The 18,932-nt window shown below is 34.7% G+C and overlaps 1 protein-coding gene across 5 annotated transcripts in view; it reads left to right on the plus strand.

The window, feature by feature from the left end:
* The window catches only part of SCFD1 (sec1 family domain containing 1), a 106,497-nt gene that overhangs the window by 80,210 nt on the left and 7,355 nt on the right, over nucleotides 1-18,932 (plus strand). For all 5 annotated transcript variants that reach the window (XM_025443507.3, XM_025443509.3, XM_025443510.3 and 2 more), the window contains 4 exons: nucleotides 4,791-4,844; nucleotides 6,839-6,891; nucleotides 9,264-9,297; nucleotides 10,790-10,855. In XM_025443507.3, the coding sequence (XP_025299292.1) occupies nucleotides 4,791-4,844; nucleotides 6,839-6,891; nucleotides 9,264-9,297; nucleotides 10,790-10,855 (207 nt within the window). The remainder of the gene's footprint in view (nucleotides 1-4,790; nucleotides 4,845-6,838; nucleotides 6,892-9,263; nucleotides 9,298-10,789; nucleotides 10,856-18,932) is intronic.

The following is an 18,932-nucleotide window of genomic DNA, read 5'->3' on the forward strand; positions in this document are numbered from 1 at the left end:
GAAGTGTTTAGTAGCAATCCAGTTTAAAAGTTACAGTGTCCTAAGTTTCTAATATTTGGCAGTACTGCAATTGGGAACTAAGAGGGAAGAGATGGTCAGAGAGGAGACTGCTAGAGATGAATTCTGTCACTTTCACACTTGTAGAGTTTTGAGTACTTTAAGCCTCTTAAAATCTCTAAATGTCATTTGCATTTTTTAATCTGAATAAATGTTTGACTATAAATGAAATAAAGATAATAGGATGTCTCATTATGTCCACTTTCCTGTGTTGCTTGTAAGAGCTTTTTATACTTTGTTTATTAGGCAAGTTATGCATCACAAGTATCAGCTATCACATAAAACCATCTGAATGATGTTCACAGATTTGGAATTTATTTCTCTGAGGATAATTGTACAAGATGTGATGAATAATGTAGCACAAAGTTGCATAATTTAGAAGTCTTGATTTCACTTTGGCTTGTTTGCTAAAATAATCCCTCTTTTAAAAATTAATAAATTACAAGCAGTAGTAATCAGTAGGTTAAAAAAGAGTTAAAAGATGTATCATCTGGGGGCACCTGGGTGGCTCAGTCGGTTAAGCATCTGCCTTAGGTTCAGGTTGTGATCCCAGGGTTCTGGGACCGAGCCCCATGTCATTGGGCTCCCTGCCCAGCAGGGAGTCCGCTTCTCCCTCTACCCTCCCTCTGCTCATGTTCTTTCTCTCAAATAAATAAATCTTAAAAAAAAAATGTATTATCTAATTGCAGTCTATGGCCTTTTAGGATTATGATTTGAACAAGAAAACTAAAAAATGTTTGCCACAGGGAAATTTAACATTGTGGATATTACTGTATTAAAAATTATTATTTTAGGTGTACTAAGTAGTATAGGTTTTTATGACTTCCTATAGCTTGGAGATATGTACTGAAAACATTGTTAACTATAAAATCATTTTATATTGGGGACTTGTTTTAAAACAACATAGGAAACGGAGGCATAGCTGAGAGTATAGATGAAGTAAGATTTGCTATGAGTTGATCACTGTTGAAGCTGAGTGATGGAGAACTGGATTGTTTTATTGAGTCCCATATTACCTTACTTTCTTGATTTTATTGCCATTAATATGCTATGATTTGGGGGAAAAAAACACCACTATAATTTTATCATTTCCTCATCTGTTAGATGTTGATGTGAATATTGGATTCACCCATAGATCCCTTTCTGATTATAATTTTAAAATTTTGGAAAAAGATAATCTATCCCCCCCCCCCTTTCTATCTTTACTTCACTGACAACTTTCTGTCCCTTACATCATTGATAATTCCTCATTCCCAGTGTGTTTCTGGTATCCACACCATCTTATCATCTTACTCTACTTGGCTAATACAGCCTTCAAGATAAGCATTCTCTTCAAGTCCACATACTAGTTTTCATTCCCCAAGGCTTTGATAATCAGGATAGCAGCAACTCCTGTCCCAACCTCAATGTTGACTTCAGCATCAGAATATCATCCCTTCCCCTGGGCAGGGCTGCAAGGAGAGAATTACAGTCACCATACACCACATGGCAATATAGAGCAATAAGTGGCTAATTCTAGGAAAACTAAGGGGAAAAAGTTCTTTAACTGTTTTGGGTGTAAAGCTATATTACTTTTCTGAAATTGTTTTTTAATTTCTGTGCGTATTTTATTTCAGTTTTGTTTTTTACACCATCAAAGATTAACATTGTTTTTGTTTAAACTTTCCAGTGACTAAAACCATAAAACATGACTATGGTCATAAAGCCAGTAAGGGCTTTAGGAATAGTTTTTTTTTTTTCTCCAAATAAAATTTCTAGCTTACGTATCTGAAATTTGAGGATTTTAGAAATAGTGATCCTTAATTTAAGATATTCGTGTGCATGAAACTTTTTTGTCTCTCAAATTTATGTCTATAGTAAGGCTTTCTGCTACTAAAGATTTAGTTGCTGACCTATATGCTAATATCTTACTTTTTTTTTTCTAAAATAGTTTCCAAATCATTGAAAAATATGCTTGGAAATTTTTTTAAACAATGGGGCTTTTTTATTTGATTAAATTTCCTTTTAGTGATTTTTGATTAAATTTCTCTTTTAGTGAATACAGAAATTTTTTGTTTCTAACTATGAGTAAGATAACATTCATTGAACAAAGAAAATGGTATGGTTTTTGTTGTAATGTTTTCCCTTTATTAGTATTTAGCTGCCACAGTTCAGTTTCTTCAGTCAGTAAAAGTTGATTAATCTTGTACATAAATTATTATTAATATAAAATTTATTTTGGGGGCTCCTGAATGGTTCAGTTAAGCATCCCACTCAGTTTCAACTCAGGTCATGATCTCAGTCATGAAATTCATCTTCACGTCAGGCTCTGCACTGGGCATGGAGCCTCTCCTTGAGATTCTGTCCTCTCTCTCCCTCTCCCTTCTCTGCCCCTCCCTCTGCACCCTCCATCCCCACTTTTGTTCATTCTCTCTCAAAAAAATTAATGATTAACTCAGTTCAAGTCTCTAGGTAAAGAACAAAAGCTGGGTAGAGCATTAGTTGGTGACAAAGATCTCAGAAGCTGTTTTCCGAAGTACTTTTTCTAACGCTTTTTAACAACATCATGGAAAGGAAATTATATATTTCCTTTATCATTCTCTACACTTGAAGTTTTCCTTAATCTCTGATAGTATGTGAATATCATGTGGTTCACAAGTGGTAGATGATTTTTTGGCTATTGTATGGTTGTAAAGACCAAACAAAAACATAAAGAATTGTCTCTAGGCTCAGGAATTTTCTGCTAGAAAGAAATTTTTTTTATGCTATTTAATTACATATTCACTGGTAGGCTTGTCTTTAAGTATTACAGAGCTATAAAATACAAAGCAAAATTTAGTTCTAACTTTTAGAAAAATCTCATTTTTATACTGCATGAGGATTTATTATGAGATATTGATATAAATATTCAAATTTCCAATTATTTTCACAAATAAAGTCATATGACTCATGGCTTTATCATTACATTATGTCTTTTCTGAATTTTTCTCCATGGCACAATACAGGGAGCTCAGTGGAAAGCTGCATGTAAATAGAGAAATTGGTATAAAATTATTTTTAGTAAATTTTTTTTTTTTAAGATTTTATTTGAGAGAGAGAAAGCAGGAGCAGAAGGAGGGGGAGAGGGAGAAGCAGGCTCACCACTGAGCATGGAGCCCGATATGGGACTCAATCCCAGGTCCCTGGGATCATGACCTGAGCCAAAGGCAGACACAGAACCAACTGAGCCACCCAGGAACTCCAATTTTAGTAAAATCTTATAATTTTTAATGTGTTCTTGCTCCAGATGTTTTTAAAAATTATGCCCTCCTTTTATTTTGCAAAGTTTGTTAATGTTACTTGGAACAAATATATAACTGTAGTTTTTTTCTTTGGGATAAAGCATTTCTATAGATTTAAATCTGCCCCCAGTCATTCTTCAGAGAAAGTCATGGTTTAGACTTATTCCTACAGGGACAAACTCAATTTTATTTGATACAAAACTTAAAAGGTAAACTTTGGAGCTACCGTATTTTTTTTTAATTCCAAATAATAGAATTCAGGGAGTATATTCAGTTAGATTGAACCTTTGGTGCTTTTATTTATATTAAAAAGTTTCTGGCCAACACAAATATAAGAGAATAATGAAATAGCTTTAATTTTACTTGGCTAAGAGCATCTTAAAAGGTTTTTACTTGCTAATCTAGAGAAAGAAAAAGAAAAAAAATTTCTGCATATTTTCTGTTTGGCCAAAGCAGCATTTTCTCTAGTGGTAGTCCATTTTAGTAACAATAAAATGTTTTATGGCCTAAAGAAAGCAAAACTCTTGTAAAAAATAGTAGTGTGTTATCTACATTTATATAAATAATCAGATTTAATGTTGCCTTTGTTGTATGAAGTCTCAAGATACAAAATATTCTTCATAGAACATCCTGTACAGTTCACAAAGGAAATATCAGTTCAAAGTAGGCAGAATGCCATCTCATTAGGAATGCATTTTGAATAAGTGTAATAGTCACTTAGTAAATTTTCTGTACTCCATGCTTTATGTTCAAAATAATGCTAAAAATCGTCAGATTGAAAGACAAAAATAGTATTTCTTATCTCAAGACATGTAAGCATGTCAAAAAGCAATCTTCTGCTAACACCAGTGTTAAACATTTCATGTTCAAAGTAGAATTTGTTCTGTAAGAAGACAATGTAGTATGTCATTGGAAATTTGGAATTTATCCAACACAAAACAAAAATGGTCACTAAAGTTTGTATGTATCCATTTCACCAATTTTCAAAGAACACAAGTATCTTTTTGGCTTAGAAGAATATACATTAGAAATGAAAGACTCTTGAGTTTAAGAATGTCATACATTTTCAGACTTTAAGTTACTCTGTTTCTGAAGAACCTCTTATACTACCTGCAGAAAGGAAATAGGGAAAAAATGGGATTCTTATTTGATCAAAAGTTTGCGATTACTAGGATTAAAAAGCAAATATCCAACAAAGTGAAAAGCCCAATCATGTGTTTGTACTAAAACCTGGTTACGCTTTCACATTAAAAGGACTTTTTGATTTAGAATTATATTTTTTCTCTGAAAACTTGAGTTGTGCCAGGAGTATTTATAGTTATGACACCATTCACAGAATTCTTGATTTTAGAATGTGTTTAATGGAGAAGGAAGCATACTTAACTGTGGGATGGATGATTGAGTTGGTTTGTTAATAAAGTTGTTTTGTTTTGGTTATTCTAATATTTAACAAAATACTTATCTTTTCCACAGAATCTACCTGTTACTCGTATTTTAGACAATCTGATGGAGATGAAGTCAAATCCTGTGAGTACCATTTAATATTGTACTTGTAAATTCATGAACATATCAAACTCAGTGCATGAAAGGCAGTAAAATCTGGGTTCATTGTGGGCTTAATCAGAGCAGACTACATGAGAGAAAGCAAAAAGTCCAGGTTCTCAAAGAGCTTTTTTAGCCATTATCACAGATAGTGAGAATTGGTTTTCTCGGCTGCTATAACTATTCTGGCCAGCTCTCATCCAAATTAAATGTAGATTATATTCTGTATATATAGTTAAATGTAAAATATATCCCAAGAAGCAAGTTTCTTGAAATGACAAAGGACTAGTGAGCATCAGCTGGTGTGTAGTATGAAGAGTACAAGACTAATTTAACTTTATGAAAATTAGAGAAGTACACAGTGAAATTTTTAAGTGTATGTGTTCCGATGGGATGGAAGTCTTTAGGCTACAAAGTAAAATTGAGAGAAATTGTTGGACGAATAGACAAATGGGTAAATATTGTTAGCATTTACTGGGTTTCCAAGCTGTTTACATTCAAGAAAGGAATGTGAAAATTATCACAGTCCATTTCATAAAACAGCTCATCCTGTTACCGTGGTGACTAGAACGTGGTTATCACAGGAGTCTAGAATCAAGAAAGGCAACATCAGAACCCTAGTTTAGGTTGATCTGAATCTCTATAGATTTTGGCAGCAGGGCTTTAGATTCCATGCTAAGAAAGATTGAACAGGATCTTCAAATCAATGTGTCACTTTTTGTAATTGTTAAAACATGATTATAATAACATTAAAAGAAATTAACAAAATATATTTTAAAATCTTGCCATGTGAAAACAAGTAATAAAACATCCCCAAAGGGGATAATTACAATTATGAGAGGAATGAGAGAATGGTCTATAATGATAAGTTAAAAAGGACAGGATTCTTCAGTATAGGAATTGATACAGAAAAAATGGTATATAATGTAGTAACAATGTTAAAACATCCTAGAATATATGAAGAAGTAGCTCTTCTTGAAAAGCCTGAAAGCCTAAGAAAAGTATACATTTATAACTATCTTTTTTCCACCCTTTGGCAAAAGAACAGATTCCTTTGGCTGACTGTGCTGGAAAAGGAGAGGGAAGCAAAAATGAGGGAGTGAGAGCACACTTGCAGGCAGTAAAACAGTACTTCCCAGGTCCTTTAATATCAAGAAACTAGTTTCCAATTTAGAAAGTACACAACCCCTTATCTGAAACTTCTGAAATCTACAGAGTCCTGAAACCTGAAAGATTTTGTATGATCCATTTGGTGGGAAAACCTAACCTTAACTCAGTTTGAGGCTCTTTATAGTTTTTATCATACTTTATATTAATATTCATCTATCTAGCTGCAAAAATAGTAATACGTTAGATGATGGGGTGGTGCCCACTGGGAGTGTTACATTATATTTAGTTTATGCATGATATCATCTAAAAAATTTTTAAATTCAAAATTCCAGAATACATCTAACTTAAAATGCTTCAAATAATAGAGATTATAACCTGTACTAAGTTATTCTGTATAAAATCATGAACATATAATAAAATTCTAAAACAGAAGCAATAAAAATAATTATACTGGTTTATAAAATGATTATATTTTCAATATAGTATAGCAGTATAGTGTGGTTAAGAGCATGGGCTTTGAAACTAGACTACCTGGGTTCAAATCCTAGAGTTCCCATATTACTTAGTTACGTGACCTTAGAAAAGTTAACATAATTTTTCTGTGCCCCAGCTTGTCCATATGAGAAAACAGAGATAAAAATAAATACCTCACAGATGTTATGAGAATTTAAGTGAGTAATTTCATCTAAAGTATCTAGAATTAAACATTTAACATGTAAATAAGTGTTCTGTTAGTGGTGGTGGTGACACAGATTTATTTAATTAATCTACCAGATTAATAGCTTAATTAAATAAAATACTCAAAGCCAAATGGTAACATTCTAAAGAGAAATCAAGTTCCAGTTTTTTGTTTTTTGTTTTTTAACTAGGAAACTGATGACTATAGATATTTTGATCCCAAAATGCTGCGAGGCAATGACAGGTAAGTAGCTCTTGACTTGTGTGATTTGTTTGTAGGTCTTCCCATCCCACTAAGAATGGAAATAACATAATTTTTTGTTAGAAATAATTGCTTATTAAAAATTCAAACTAAATGGAAACCTGGTAAATAAACAATATGTATAATCTTACTACCTAGAGATAATCACTACTAATCTTACTTAACATTTTGGTTCTTTTCCTTTCAAGTATATACACTCACACACCAGAAAAATACATTATGTTGTTTTGTTTTTGTTCTTCATAACAAGACAGCTGTATTACAAACTAACTATATGAAGGAGGGCAATTTGGATAATGTGTTTTTAAATGAATATTCTTACTGAACCAAAGCAAAGATGGGAACTTTATGTTGAATACTAGTTGTTGTTGTTGTTTTTATTTAACTGGCCCATAAAAGCCAAGCCCCCATGGATTGTTGTAAATACTTCTTTATGGCAATGAAACATTCTACAGATACTTTTTTCTAATTTATAACAAACATGATATGTACTTGCTTGCTTCATTATGGATATTACTTTTCAAGATTTACTTCATGATAGTATGAAAAATAGCCTACAAGACATAGAGAAAGAATAGACAGAATTAGGAGGAAAAAAAACGTGCTTAGAAAGATCACTTTCTCACCTAAATTTGAGTGAAGCTGGTTTCTTGCCTACGTCTTATGTTTTGGATCTTTCAAACTTTGTCTCTGCTTTATCTCAACCTCTTTGTCGTTGGAATAATTGATCACTAGATAATTGATTACTAGATTGTTTTAGATTAGATTATAACTTAAAGGAAATTTATTTTCTTAATTTACCAGAAATATTGCTAAAGTTGCAAAAGAAGCTGCTAATAGCAGCTGCAGCTGGCAAAGGAGAATTTGACAAAGAATAAATTCTAGAAGGGAGAGGATGAGGAGTGACAGCTTCTTTTGAGGGTGGTAAAAAATGTTCTGAAGTTAGTGGTGACAGTTGTACAATTCCGTAAATATACTAAAAACCGCTGATTTGTACCCTTTAAAACAGTGGACTTAGAACTCTTTTCATATCTTGATATTCTCCAGCTTACATTTTATCCTTCCTTGTATTTGCATATGGCTAACAAGTAGATACATTTTCCTTAGAAATTCTCCTTTGCCTGCTCTTGAGCTATTTCAGCACAATTAATCTCACTTATTAATAACTAGTAATACTGTGCTACTTAAAATCTCACCTCATTCTATATGTACTCTTCGAGGAACTTAGAGCACTCTAGAAGGAAGTTGATCACTGATGAGGTGTTTGAGTCAGTTGGGCTTTTGGTCCTTTCTATGGAATATTCATTCAGACAGGCCATAGAAATGAGCAAAAGATGACAGAGTGGTTGGATTGGCCTTTCAATCATTAAACATGGTATAATAGCACTCTACTCTTCTTTGAGATTTTCAGAAATTGCTTGTGAGGAAAATCTAAGTTCTCTTTTTATATAGCCTGTTTTTAACACTGAAACAAATCCACGTCTGACTCACAAATGCTTTGAAGAATACCTTAATTAAAAGGTCTCGTGGAAAAATAAAAAATAAAAAAATAAAAGGTCTCGTGGACACCAAATATTTTTTAAATACATTATAAGGGGATCCCTGGGTGGTGCAGCGGTTTGGCGCCTGCCTTTGGCCCAGGGCATGATCCTGGAGACGCGGGATCGAATCCCACGTCGGGCTCCCGGTGCATGGAGCCTGCTTCTCCCTCTGCCTGTGTCTCTGCCTCTCTCTCTCTCTCTGTGACTATCATAAATAAATAAAAAAATTAAAAAAAAAATAAAAATATTAAATACATTATAAGTATGTGGCTAATATATGTAATAATATATAATGGCATATATAAATACAAAGAAATAAGCTACAGCAAAATGCAAATCCCTTCTCCCATCCATTTCCTTCTGTTACTTACCATACATCTGTTTACATAGTTTTTTCACAAATGTAGGTACTGACAAACTATAAAATTATGTTGAGGATAGTAAAATTTTATATGATTTAGTACTAAAATATATACTTTAGCAATTTACCTCATACCCAGATTTTATCCTTCTGAGAGCTGCTGCTCAGTGTTTCCTTCTCCCTCTCAGTTTTCTCTTAGATTTTATCTTAAAGAGAAAAATAGTCCTACTCCCTTTTAGATACTGACACATGTATCTCTTCTAGTGTATTCCTCTGCATCCCAATTCACTATTTGGGTACACAAAACTAAAGGACCCAGCCTCAAAGAAAGTGAAGGAAGAAAAATTATAAATACATATCTAATTGTAGGTGCATGTGTGTGTTTCCCATACCTCTTTTGTTTGTAGTGAAAGCCTTGGGTGAAATTTTCAGTACATTTTTCTTTGTTGCAGCTCAGTTCCAAGGAACAAAAATCCATTCCAGGAGGTAAGTTCTATCTAAAAATTGTGTCTCTAAAACAAAAGGAAGATGGCCAAGCAGTCTTGAAGAATTATCTTCATCTTTATGGCTTTATTACCGTTACTGTATGGTAATCTTGACAAATCCAGTTCTGTGTAACCATATTAGTAACCATATTTTCCTGATTTATAAAATTACTTAGAATAATTCAAGCTAAAAATAACTGATACAGTCAATGGACATGGGCTGTTTCCATAGTTTGGCTATTGTGACAATGCTGCTATATACATTGGTGTGCATGTATCCCTTTGAATTAGTATTTTTATATTCTTTGGGTAAATACCTAGTAGTACAGTTGCTGGATTGTAGGGTAGCTCTTTTTTCAACTTCCTGGAGAACCTCCATACTGTTTTCCACAGTGGCTGCACTAGTTTGCATTCCTACCAACAGTATAAGAAGGTTCCCCTTTCTCTGCATCCTCCCCAACACTTGTTTTTTGTGTTGTTGATTTTAGCCATTCTGACAGATGTGAGGTGATATCTCTCATGGTGGTTTTAATTTTTATTTAATTTGTATTTCCCTGATGTATGATGTTGATTGCACATCTTTTCATATAAGTGCCCATCAACTGATGAATGGGTACAGAAGATATATATATGCATTGGTATACTACTCAGCCATAAAAACAAAATCTTGCCATTTGCAATAACATGGATGGAGCAAGAGTGTATTACACTAAGTGAAATCAGTCAGAGAAAGAAACACTATATGATTTCACTCATGTGTGGAATTTAACAAACAAAACAAATGAGCATAGGGAAAAAAGAGGCAAACCAGGAAACAGACTCTTCACTATGGAGACCAAACTTAGGGTTCTAAGAGGGGGAGGTGGCAGGTGGGGGTGGGATTAAAGGGCAATTGCTACGAAGAGCACTGGGTGTTGTAAGGAAATGTTGAATCACTGTATTGTACTCCTGAAACTAATATTAAAAACGTTAAAAAAAAAAAAAGAATGGACACAAGATTGGGTAACTTACAGAAAAAGAAGGCTGTAGTAAAAGTTTTATATGTGTGAAACTTGGTTCTAAAATTAGATTCCAACCTTTTGTGAAGATATGACTTTTCATTTGAAATACAAGAAGCTTCTCAATAAAAATAAATACAGTAAAGCACATTTTAGAAATTATGTAAATGCCAAGTTTTGTTTTTCCTACCTACAATAAATAACCTCAAATTTTAAACAGCATTTTGGAGAAAGCCCTTTAGATTTATTTGCTGTTACTTAACTGAAGAATGAATGAAATTTGTTTTCCTCTACACACTTTATAGAAACAAATTTCTTTTAATTGAAGTAGCACTAGGCACTTAGAATGTGACCTTTTGCTATCTTTTTTTTTTTAATATATAAGTTGTGGAATATGCTCCAAACTAAAAACCATATTGTGTGCAAGTTAAAATTCTGTTTCTTTCAACTTACCTGGTTGTTTTTGTTTTTGTTTTTTTCTGTTTGCATTTTTAGGCAATTGTTTTCGTGGTGGGAGGAGGCAACTACATTGAATACCAAAATCTTGTTGACTATATAAAGGTACATGTTGGCCTTTTTATTCTTTAATCAGTTGATGTTTCACAGTTGTGCTGTGTTTTTAGCATACTAGCATTTTCTGGTGGCTTTCTGATTCGTACATACCCTCTTTTCTAGAGGTAGTTTAAAAGTCCTCATATAGAAGAAAATGCCCATATGCTGTTGTTTTCCTATTCCCTATCACATTTCTGGTCTAAAATTGTAGTTGATCTGGGAAATAATGTATCTTATTGATGTAACGTACTTGGCAGCTATGTATCTTATTTTTTTTTTACGATTTTATTTATTCATGAGAGACACAGAGAAAGAGGCAGAGACACAGGCAGAGGGAGAAGTAGACCCCCTGTGGGGAGCCTGATGTGGGACTCCATCCCAGGACCCCAGGGTCATGACCCGAGTGGAAGGTGGATGCTCAACCACTGAGCCACCCAGGCACTCGGCAGCTATATATCTGAATTTGACTCTAAATGTTCAAAGACCATGGGGTGTCCGGGCATCTCAGTCTGTTAAGTGTCTGACTCTTGATTTCGGCTTAGGTCATGATCTCAGAGTCATGAGATGGAGCACAACTTCGGGCACCATACTGGGCATGGAGCCTGCTTAAGATTCTCTCTCTCCCTCTCTCTCCCCCTTCTCCTCTCTCTCTCTCTCTCAAAAAAGTAAAATAAATGTTCAGAGTCCTCAAATAAGCTCCTCTTCCAAAAAGTCTCCCTTGTTGAAAGGATTTACAGAACCCTTTACATGAATAATAAGCACTTTTCTCCTATCCCGTTACTTAAATCAGCAACATACTTCTAACACACTTGGAATGTCGCTTTTTTAGCAAGAAGGAGATAGCAGATTAGAAGTAGAGTGCTATTCAAAGCTGACAGCAGCAGGGAGTGACAGACAATTAAGCAAAAGAATATTAAGTAAAGAGTGTAACTTGAAGAGCAAAACAACATTTAAAAGGTAGGGGCAACAGAATTATCAGTTGTGTGACATTTTGTAATCTTCATTTATTCAGTAAACATTAAATAATGATCATTCCTTATGTCCTATGTTATGTAAGGCTTTAAAAAGGTTGAGATTTTGGTACAGCAGGAGATTTAAAAGAAAAGACAAATGTAACAGAGCTTCAAAACTATCAGGCACAACTGGGATCCTACGTTAGTTACATAAGACATACTTCATCTTCAGAGTGTGAACCACCGAGATCTGTATAAGATGCCACAGTCTTCAGGGAGCATCCATCTTGAACAAGAAAGTGTCTTTTATATCTCTCTTTGGTCATACAGCCAGAACCAGGCTGCATGACCAGTTCAAAAGCAGAAACCAAGGGAACATAACAGGAACCAGGTACAAACCATCAGTCTACAATTTCTATAAATGGGTACTGACAGGTGCAAGTTGTCTCCTGGTCTCTCTATGAGCCTTGCATGGGACTGTATTAATCACTAGTTGATCTGTTTTGTTCAGGTTTGTCAAAGGGTCAAAAATATGACTGTTCTAGGTGTTCTCTGGGATAAACACAGGGCTGCAACAGATCAGCTGAAATTACTCCTGTACTTCTACATTCCACATACCCCCCCACCATCTTGGTTCAGCTTTCTTAATTCCACTCATCAACATTCTTTTTTCTGCTTTTTTGTAAATATTTGTACAACAGAAACACAAAAAGGATAAACCCAAAATATTAGTCATTTGTATAGTGGCTGAGATGCAGGCATAATTTTGAAGGAACATTGTAGTCTACCAAATATTCTACTGCAAACCTGTTTTTAATCATATATAAGCTTGACAACTTAAGTCTTTCTACTATAGAAATTTTAATTTTGTGAAATGTGTTAATAAGTTGGTTCTTGTAACATAATTATTAAGTCTAGTTTTTTTTTTCATTAATCACTTTTATCAGAAGAATATCAGATTATCACTGAGAGATGAGTAAGGCCTGTATCTTTTACTTAGTTTCAGTTTACGATTTTTTTTCCTGTTATTATCCTTTAAAGCCCAAAAAAAACGGTGTGTCAGTAGTAGGGCACATGATACTATGACTAGTCAGGCACGCAACAGATATTTTAAGTTCTTATATCCAGATGCCGTTCCTTTTTTTTTTTTTTTTTTTTTTTTTTTTATTTATGATAGTCACAGAGAGAGAGAGAGGCGCGGAGACATAGGCAGAGGGAGAAGCAGGCTCCATGCACCGGGAGCCCGACGTGGGATTCGATCCCGGGTCTCTAGGATCGCGCCCTGGGCCAAAGGCAGGCACCAAACCGCTGCACCACCCAGGGATCCCCCAGATACCGTTCTTAATAGATCATCATTTAGGTTAACAGTTATGCAGTGGTCTTTGGTTTTGTTGCTGAACAAATTTTCTTATATACATTTTGGTGGCAGTTGTATCCTAATTTTGCCTCCCCCGAGGGGTCTTACAGAATATATAAAACCTGTAAAATGAGAACCTGTCAGAGAAAAAAGAGGGATTAGAATTATTCTTAAGTGTTTATCCCCTAGATGTTATTAGCATCATCAGGACATACAATATGGGTAATTGCAGATTTAATCTTTCTTTAAAATCCTGGAACCCATCTTGGACCTTCAGCTTCAAATAGAGGCAATTTCTACAGGCCTTGGGCATGTCTAAATATAGCTCAGAGTATTACTTCTTTGCTCTTGGCCTCTTACAAGGTACAGAGATAATGTTACCTTTTCATTATGCACTTACTGGCTCCTTTTCAGAGTCAAGATTTCCTCCTTTCATTTGTTGGTCATTTTTACCCAGAATTCGGCCCCTGGTTTAGAAGATTTACTGTCAGATTCAGCAAGTTGCCTGATCCATAGAGCTAGCAGCAGTCTGAGAGTGGCCAGTGCTTTCTCCTTTGTCCATTCCCAGAGATAGGAAGTAAGGCTAAGTTAGTGTGACCATACATATAGGACGGTCTGGTCTACCTATTAATCCCAGTTTAGACAGGCAGAAAGTAGAAACAGCCCTTTGCATCATTCCTCAGACAGATTTAGAGGTAGTGTCTTGGTGTCTGTTTGCATATCCCTGAACACATAGAGAAACATTTTTAGAAATGCAGAATAAATTTTTGTTAGTTCCTGTGTTATTATCCCTTTTCATCTCTTCCTTATTTTCTCTGCTGAATCTCAACAATCTATCCACTTTTAATTATCCTCTTTAATTGTATCACTTATATTTTAACACACGTTCCATCCTACAAAGCCACTGTGTCTCAGAAAGACCAGCCCAGTTTAGAAAAAAGATGTTTCAAATGTCTGTTACAGTTTGCAGTCAGTCTCCTACTTTGTGTATGTTAAGGTATCTGAGTCTGTTGTATACAATGTTTCATAACCCGCTTGTTGAACTGGCACTTGCAGCAAAACTTTGTCAAGTGGTAATATAAGAAGGGAGTCCACGTTGAAACAGTTTCTGCTGAGGCTTCTAATAGAATATTAAAGATGTTTGTTCCAATAATCAGGTCTACAAATCCAAATCCAAAATGATTGTCTATTCTGGATGAAACCTGTTGCTGTCAACTAGAAACCTTAAGTAATAAGCTAGTGTTATTCTGTATGTTTCCATTTCTCTTAGGTATATACCTAGGAGTGGAATTCCAGAGTCGTCATAATTTTTATTATTAACTGAGGAACTGCTAGTCTGTTTTCCAAAGTGACCGTACCATTCTGCATTCATACAAGCAGTGTATGAAGACTTTGATTTCTCCACATCATCACCAACACTTGTTACTGGGCTTTTTGATTCTGATTATCCTGGTGGGAGTGAGGTGGTATCTCGCTGTGGTTTTGATTTTCATTCCCCTGGTGAATTAGGATGTGAAGCATATTCATGTGCTTTTTGGCCATTTGTATATCTTTGGAGAAATGTCTACTAAGATCCTTGCCCATTTTTATAGTTGAGTTATTTTGCCTTTTTATTATGGAGTTTTAAGAGTATGTAATCTAGAAGGAAGTCCCTTATCAAATATGTGATTTGCAGAAATTTTCTCCCATTGTTTAGGTTGTCTTTGTATTTTCTAAATGGTGTTTTTTAAAGTGCAAGAGTTCTTTTTATTTTGATGAAATCCAATATATGTTTTCTTTTGTTGCTCATGCTTTTGTTGTCATATCTAGGAATCCCAAATCCAAATTTGACAAAGTCAAACCCAAGGTCGGAAGATTTACCCCTATGTTTGCTTCTAAAAGAAAAGCATTTTTACTCTAAAATGTAGGTCTTTGATCCGTTTTTAGTTAATTTGTCATGTAGTATGAAATAAAGCCCAGCTTCACTCTTTTGTATATGGCTGTCCACATTATCCCTGCATCATTTATTGAAAAGACCATTTTTCCTCTATTGAATGGTCTTGGTGGCCTTGTTGAAAATAAGCTGACCATATATGTATATAAGTTTATTTCAGGACTCTCAGTTCTTTTCTTTTTCAAGATTGTTTTTCTGGGTGTTTTGCACTTCCATAGGAATACTTGTCAATTTAGTTGGGATTCTAGCAGGAATTGCATTGACTCTATACATCAGTTTAGAGACTATTTTCATCTTAATAATGTTATGTCTTGTGCTTGGGTGGCTCAGTGGTTGAGCATCTGCCTTCAGCTCAGGGCGTGATCCTGGGATCCAAGATCAAGTACCACGTTGGGCTCCCTGCAAGGAGCCTGCTTCTCCCTCTGCCTGTGTCTCTGCCTCTCTCTCTCTCAGTCTGTCTCTCTCATGAATTAATAAATAAATCTTTAAAAAATAATAATGTCATGTCTTCTGATCCATGACATGGGATTCTATTCTGTTTGTGTGGACCTTCTTTAATTGCTTTCAACAGTTTTTTGTTGTTGTTGTTGTTGTTTCATTGTTTCTGTTGGTTTTTGCTGTTTTCAGAGCATAAGCTTTTACACTTCTTTTATTAAATTTATTTCTATATATTTTTATGCTATTATGAATGGAATTGTTTTTATTTTATTTTGGGATTGCTCATTTCAGTCCAATAAAAAATTATTTTTATGTATAATCTTGTATCCTGCAGCCCTCTTGAACTAATTTATTGGTTCTAAGGTATTTTAGTGAATTTTTAGGATTTTCTGTATAGGAGATCATGTTATATGTGAATAGAATTACTTTAAATTCTTCCTTAAACTATCTGGGATGTTTTTCCTTTTTCTTTTTTCTTTTTCTTTTTGCCTAACCACCTGGCTAACACCTCCAGTGCACTGTTGAATTGAATAGACTTCTTTTTCTTCTTCCTGAGTCAAAATATCCAGTCTTTCATTACTTGGTATAATAACAGGTACGAGTTTTTCATAGGTCACCTTTATGCCATTAAAACCCCTTATCAGTACAACCTTATAGTATGAAACAAAACTTAGGACTGTACCTACAAGAATGGAGAATAATCTAGCGTGGCCTTTAATTTACACTGGTTCACATTCAGCAAATGCCAGTTTTGTTAGGAAGGCAAAGAAAATAATACAGTAATTTAACCCATAATGTAACTGCTATTTGATATGTCAGCAATGCATTTGATGAAATTAATTTTAAGAAAACATTCAATAAGACAAGTATGCCTGTTTCTGCTACTTTTATTCAATATAGTATTAGAAGTTCTAGCCAGAGCAGTTACACAAGAATAAGAAATAAAAGGCATCCAAATTTGAAAAGAAAAGTAAAACTCATGTCACTATTAGCAGATGGCATATAGAAAAAAAAAAAAACTGTCAGAACTAATAAATTCAGTAAAGTTGCAGGATACAAAAATCAGTGCCCAAAAATCTGTTGCATTTCTATACACTAATAACAAACTATCAGATAAATCAAGAAAATAGTCCCATTTACAATCACATTTTAAAAAATTAAATACTGAGGAATAAATTTAACAAAGAAACTGAAAGACTTTATTGGAAACTATAAGCCATTGATGAAAGAAATTGAAGACACAAAGAGATATGTTAGGTTCATGGATCAAAAAAACCCTCAAAGCAGTCCACAGGTTCATTTTAATCCCTGTCAAAATTCCAATGGCATTTTTTCACAGAACTAGAACAATCCTAAATTTGTATGGAGGCACAAAAGACCATTAATAACCAAAGCAATCTTGAGAAAGAACAAAGCTGGAGGCATCACGTGCTCTCATTTCAAACTGTATTACAAAGCTATGGTAATTAGAACAGTATGGTGCTGGCATAAAAATAATCACATAGATCAATGGAAGAGAATTGAGAACTCAGAAATAAACCCATGCAATATATGATATATTAATTTACAACAAAGATGTCAAGAATGTACAATGGAAAAAGGACAGTCTCTTCAATAAACAGTACTGGAAAAACTACACAGCCACATGTGAAAGAATAAAACCAACCTCTATTTCACACTATACATAAAAATTAGTTCAAAATGAATTAAGGAAAAAAAATAAAAAAAAACAAAATGAATTAAGGAATTGAACATAAGACCTGAAATCATAAAACTCCTAGAAGAAAACAAGCCGTAAACTTGACGGACATAGATCTTGGCAGTGATTTTTTTTTAATCTGACTCCAAAAGCCAAAGCAACAAAAGCAAAAATAAATCAGACTACATCCTGGTAAAAAGCTTCTCCACAGCAATGGAAATGTCAACAAAGGCAGCCTACTGAGTGGGAAATATATTTGCAAATAATGTATCTGACAAGGGTTAATATCCACAATAGATAGGGAACTTACACAACACCAGAAAATAATAATCAATTAAAAATGGGCAGAGGACCTGAATAGACTTTTTTTCCAAAGAAGACAGAGATGGCCAACAAACATGAAAAGATGGCTCAACACCATTCATCATCAGTGAAAGTCAAAATCATAATGAAATTCACCTCACACCTGTTATAATGGCTGTTATCCAAAAAAACAAGTGTGGCAACAAGGTAGAGAAAGGGGAACTCTCATGTGCTGTTGACGGGAATGTAAATTGGTGCAGCCACTATGGGAAACAGTATGCAGATTCCTCAAAAAAGTAAAAATAGAACTACTGTCCAGCAATTCCACTTCTGAGTATTTATACAAAGAAAACAAAAACACTAACTGGAAAAGACATTTGTACCCTCATAGACATTGCAGCACTGTTTACAGTAGCCAAGATATGGAAGCAACCTATGTATCCATTGATAGATGAATGGTAAAGAAATTGTGTGTGCATGCATTATCCTACGACAAGAGAAACACAAAACCCATATCGTTCTCTTATGTGTGGACTCATTTAAAAAAAAAAGCTCATAGGGTGCCTGGGTAGTTCAGTCGGTTAAGCATCCACCTCTTGAGTTTGGCTCAGGTCATGATCTCAGGGTCATAAGATTGAGCCCTGTGTCAGGCTCCACGTGTGGAGTCTGCTTGAGATTCTCTCTCTCCCTCTGCCCCTCCCCTCCTGCTGTTCTCTCTTTCTCTCTCTGAAAATTAACTTAAAAATAAGCTCATAGACATTGAGAACAGATTGCTGGTTGCCAGAGGAAGAAACAGGTGGAGGTCAAAGAGTAAAACAAAACAAAAATGTACTCTTAGTCTAAGCCTCAACTTACAAAAAAAAAAAAAAGAAAACCGTGATTGATACATAGACATGCTGGCTCCACCACATTAGTGTGTACCTAAAAGATCCAAAGATAAATGACACTCTAGTACCCTCCCATGATGTGCTTCACAAAGGCACATCTCTGAAGAAAGATGCACCTGCCTTACACATGAGATATACTGGGGGAAAGAACTGCATAGACATTGACTTTTTTTTTTTAGATTTGATTTATTCATGAGAGACACAGAGAGAGGCAGAGACACAGGCAGAGGGAGAAGCAGGTTCCATGCAGGGAGCCTGACGTGGGATTCGATCCCAGGTCTCCAGGATCACACCCTGGATTGAAGGCGGCTCTAAACCACTGAGCCACCCAGGCTGCCTGACATTGACCTTTTGAACATACTAGTAGAGCCAGTTGTGAAATGAAACCGGTAGTCAATCCTTTAATCACATAAATAACTATCTTAATTTGTCTAACTTTGAGAGCAGGCATTTACATGTGAAGGTGTATTTATTAAAGCACAAGTATTGTTTAGGAATTTATAATATCTGATTCTC

The sequence above is a fragment of the Canis lupus genome, chromosome 8, assembly GCF_003254725.2.
Source record: "Canis lupus dingo isolate Sandy chromosome 8, ASM325472v2, whole genome shotgun sequence".
NCBI lineage: Eukaryota > Metazoa > Chordata > Mammalia > Carnivora > Canidae > Canis > Canis lupus.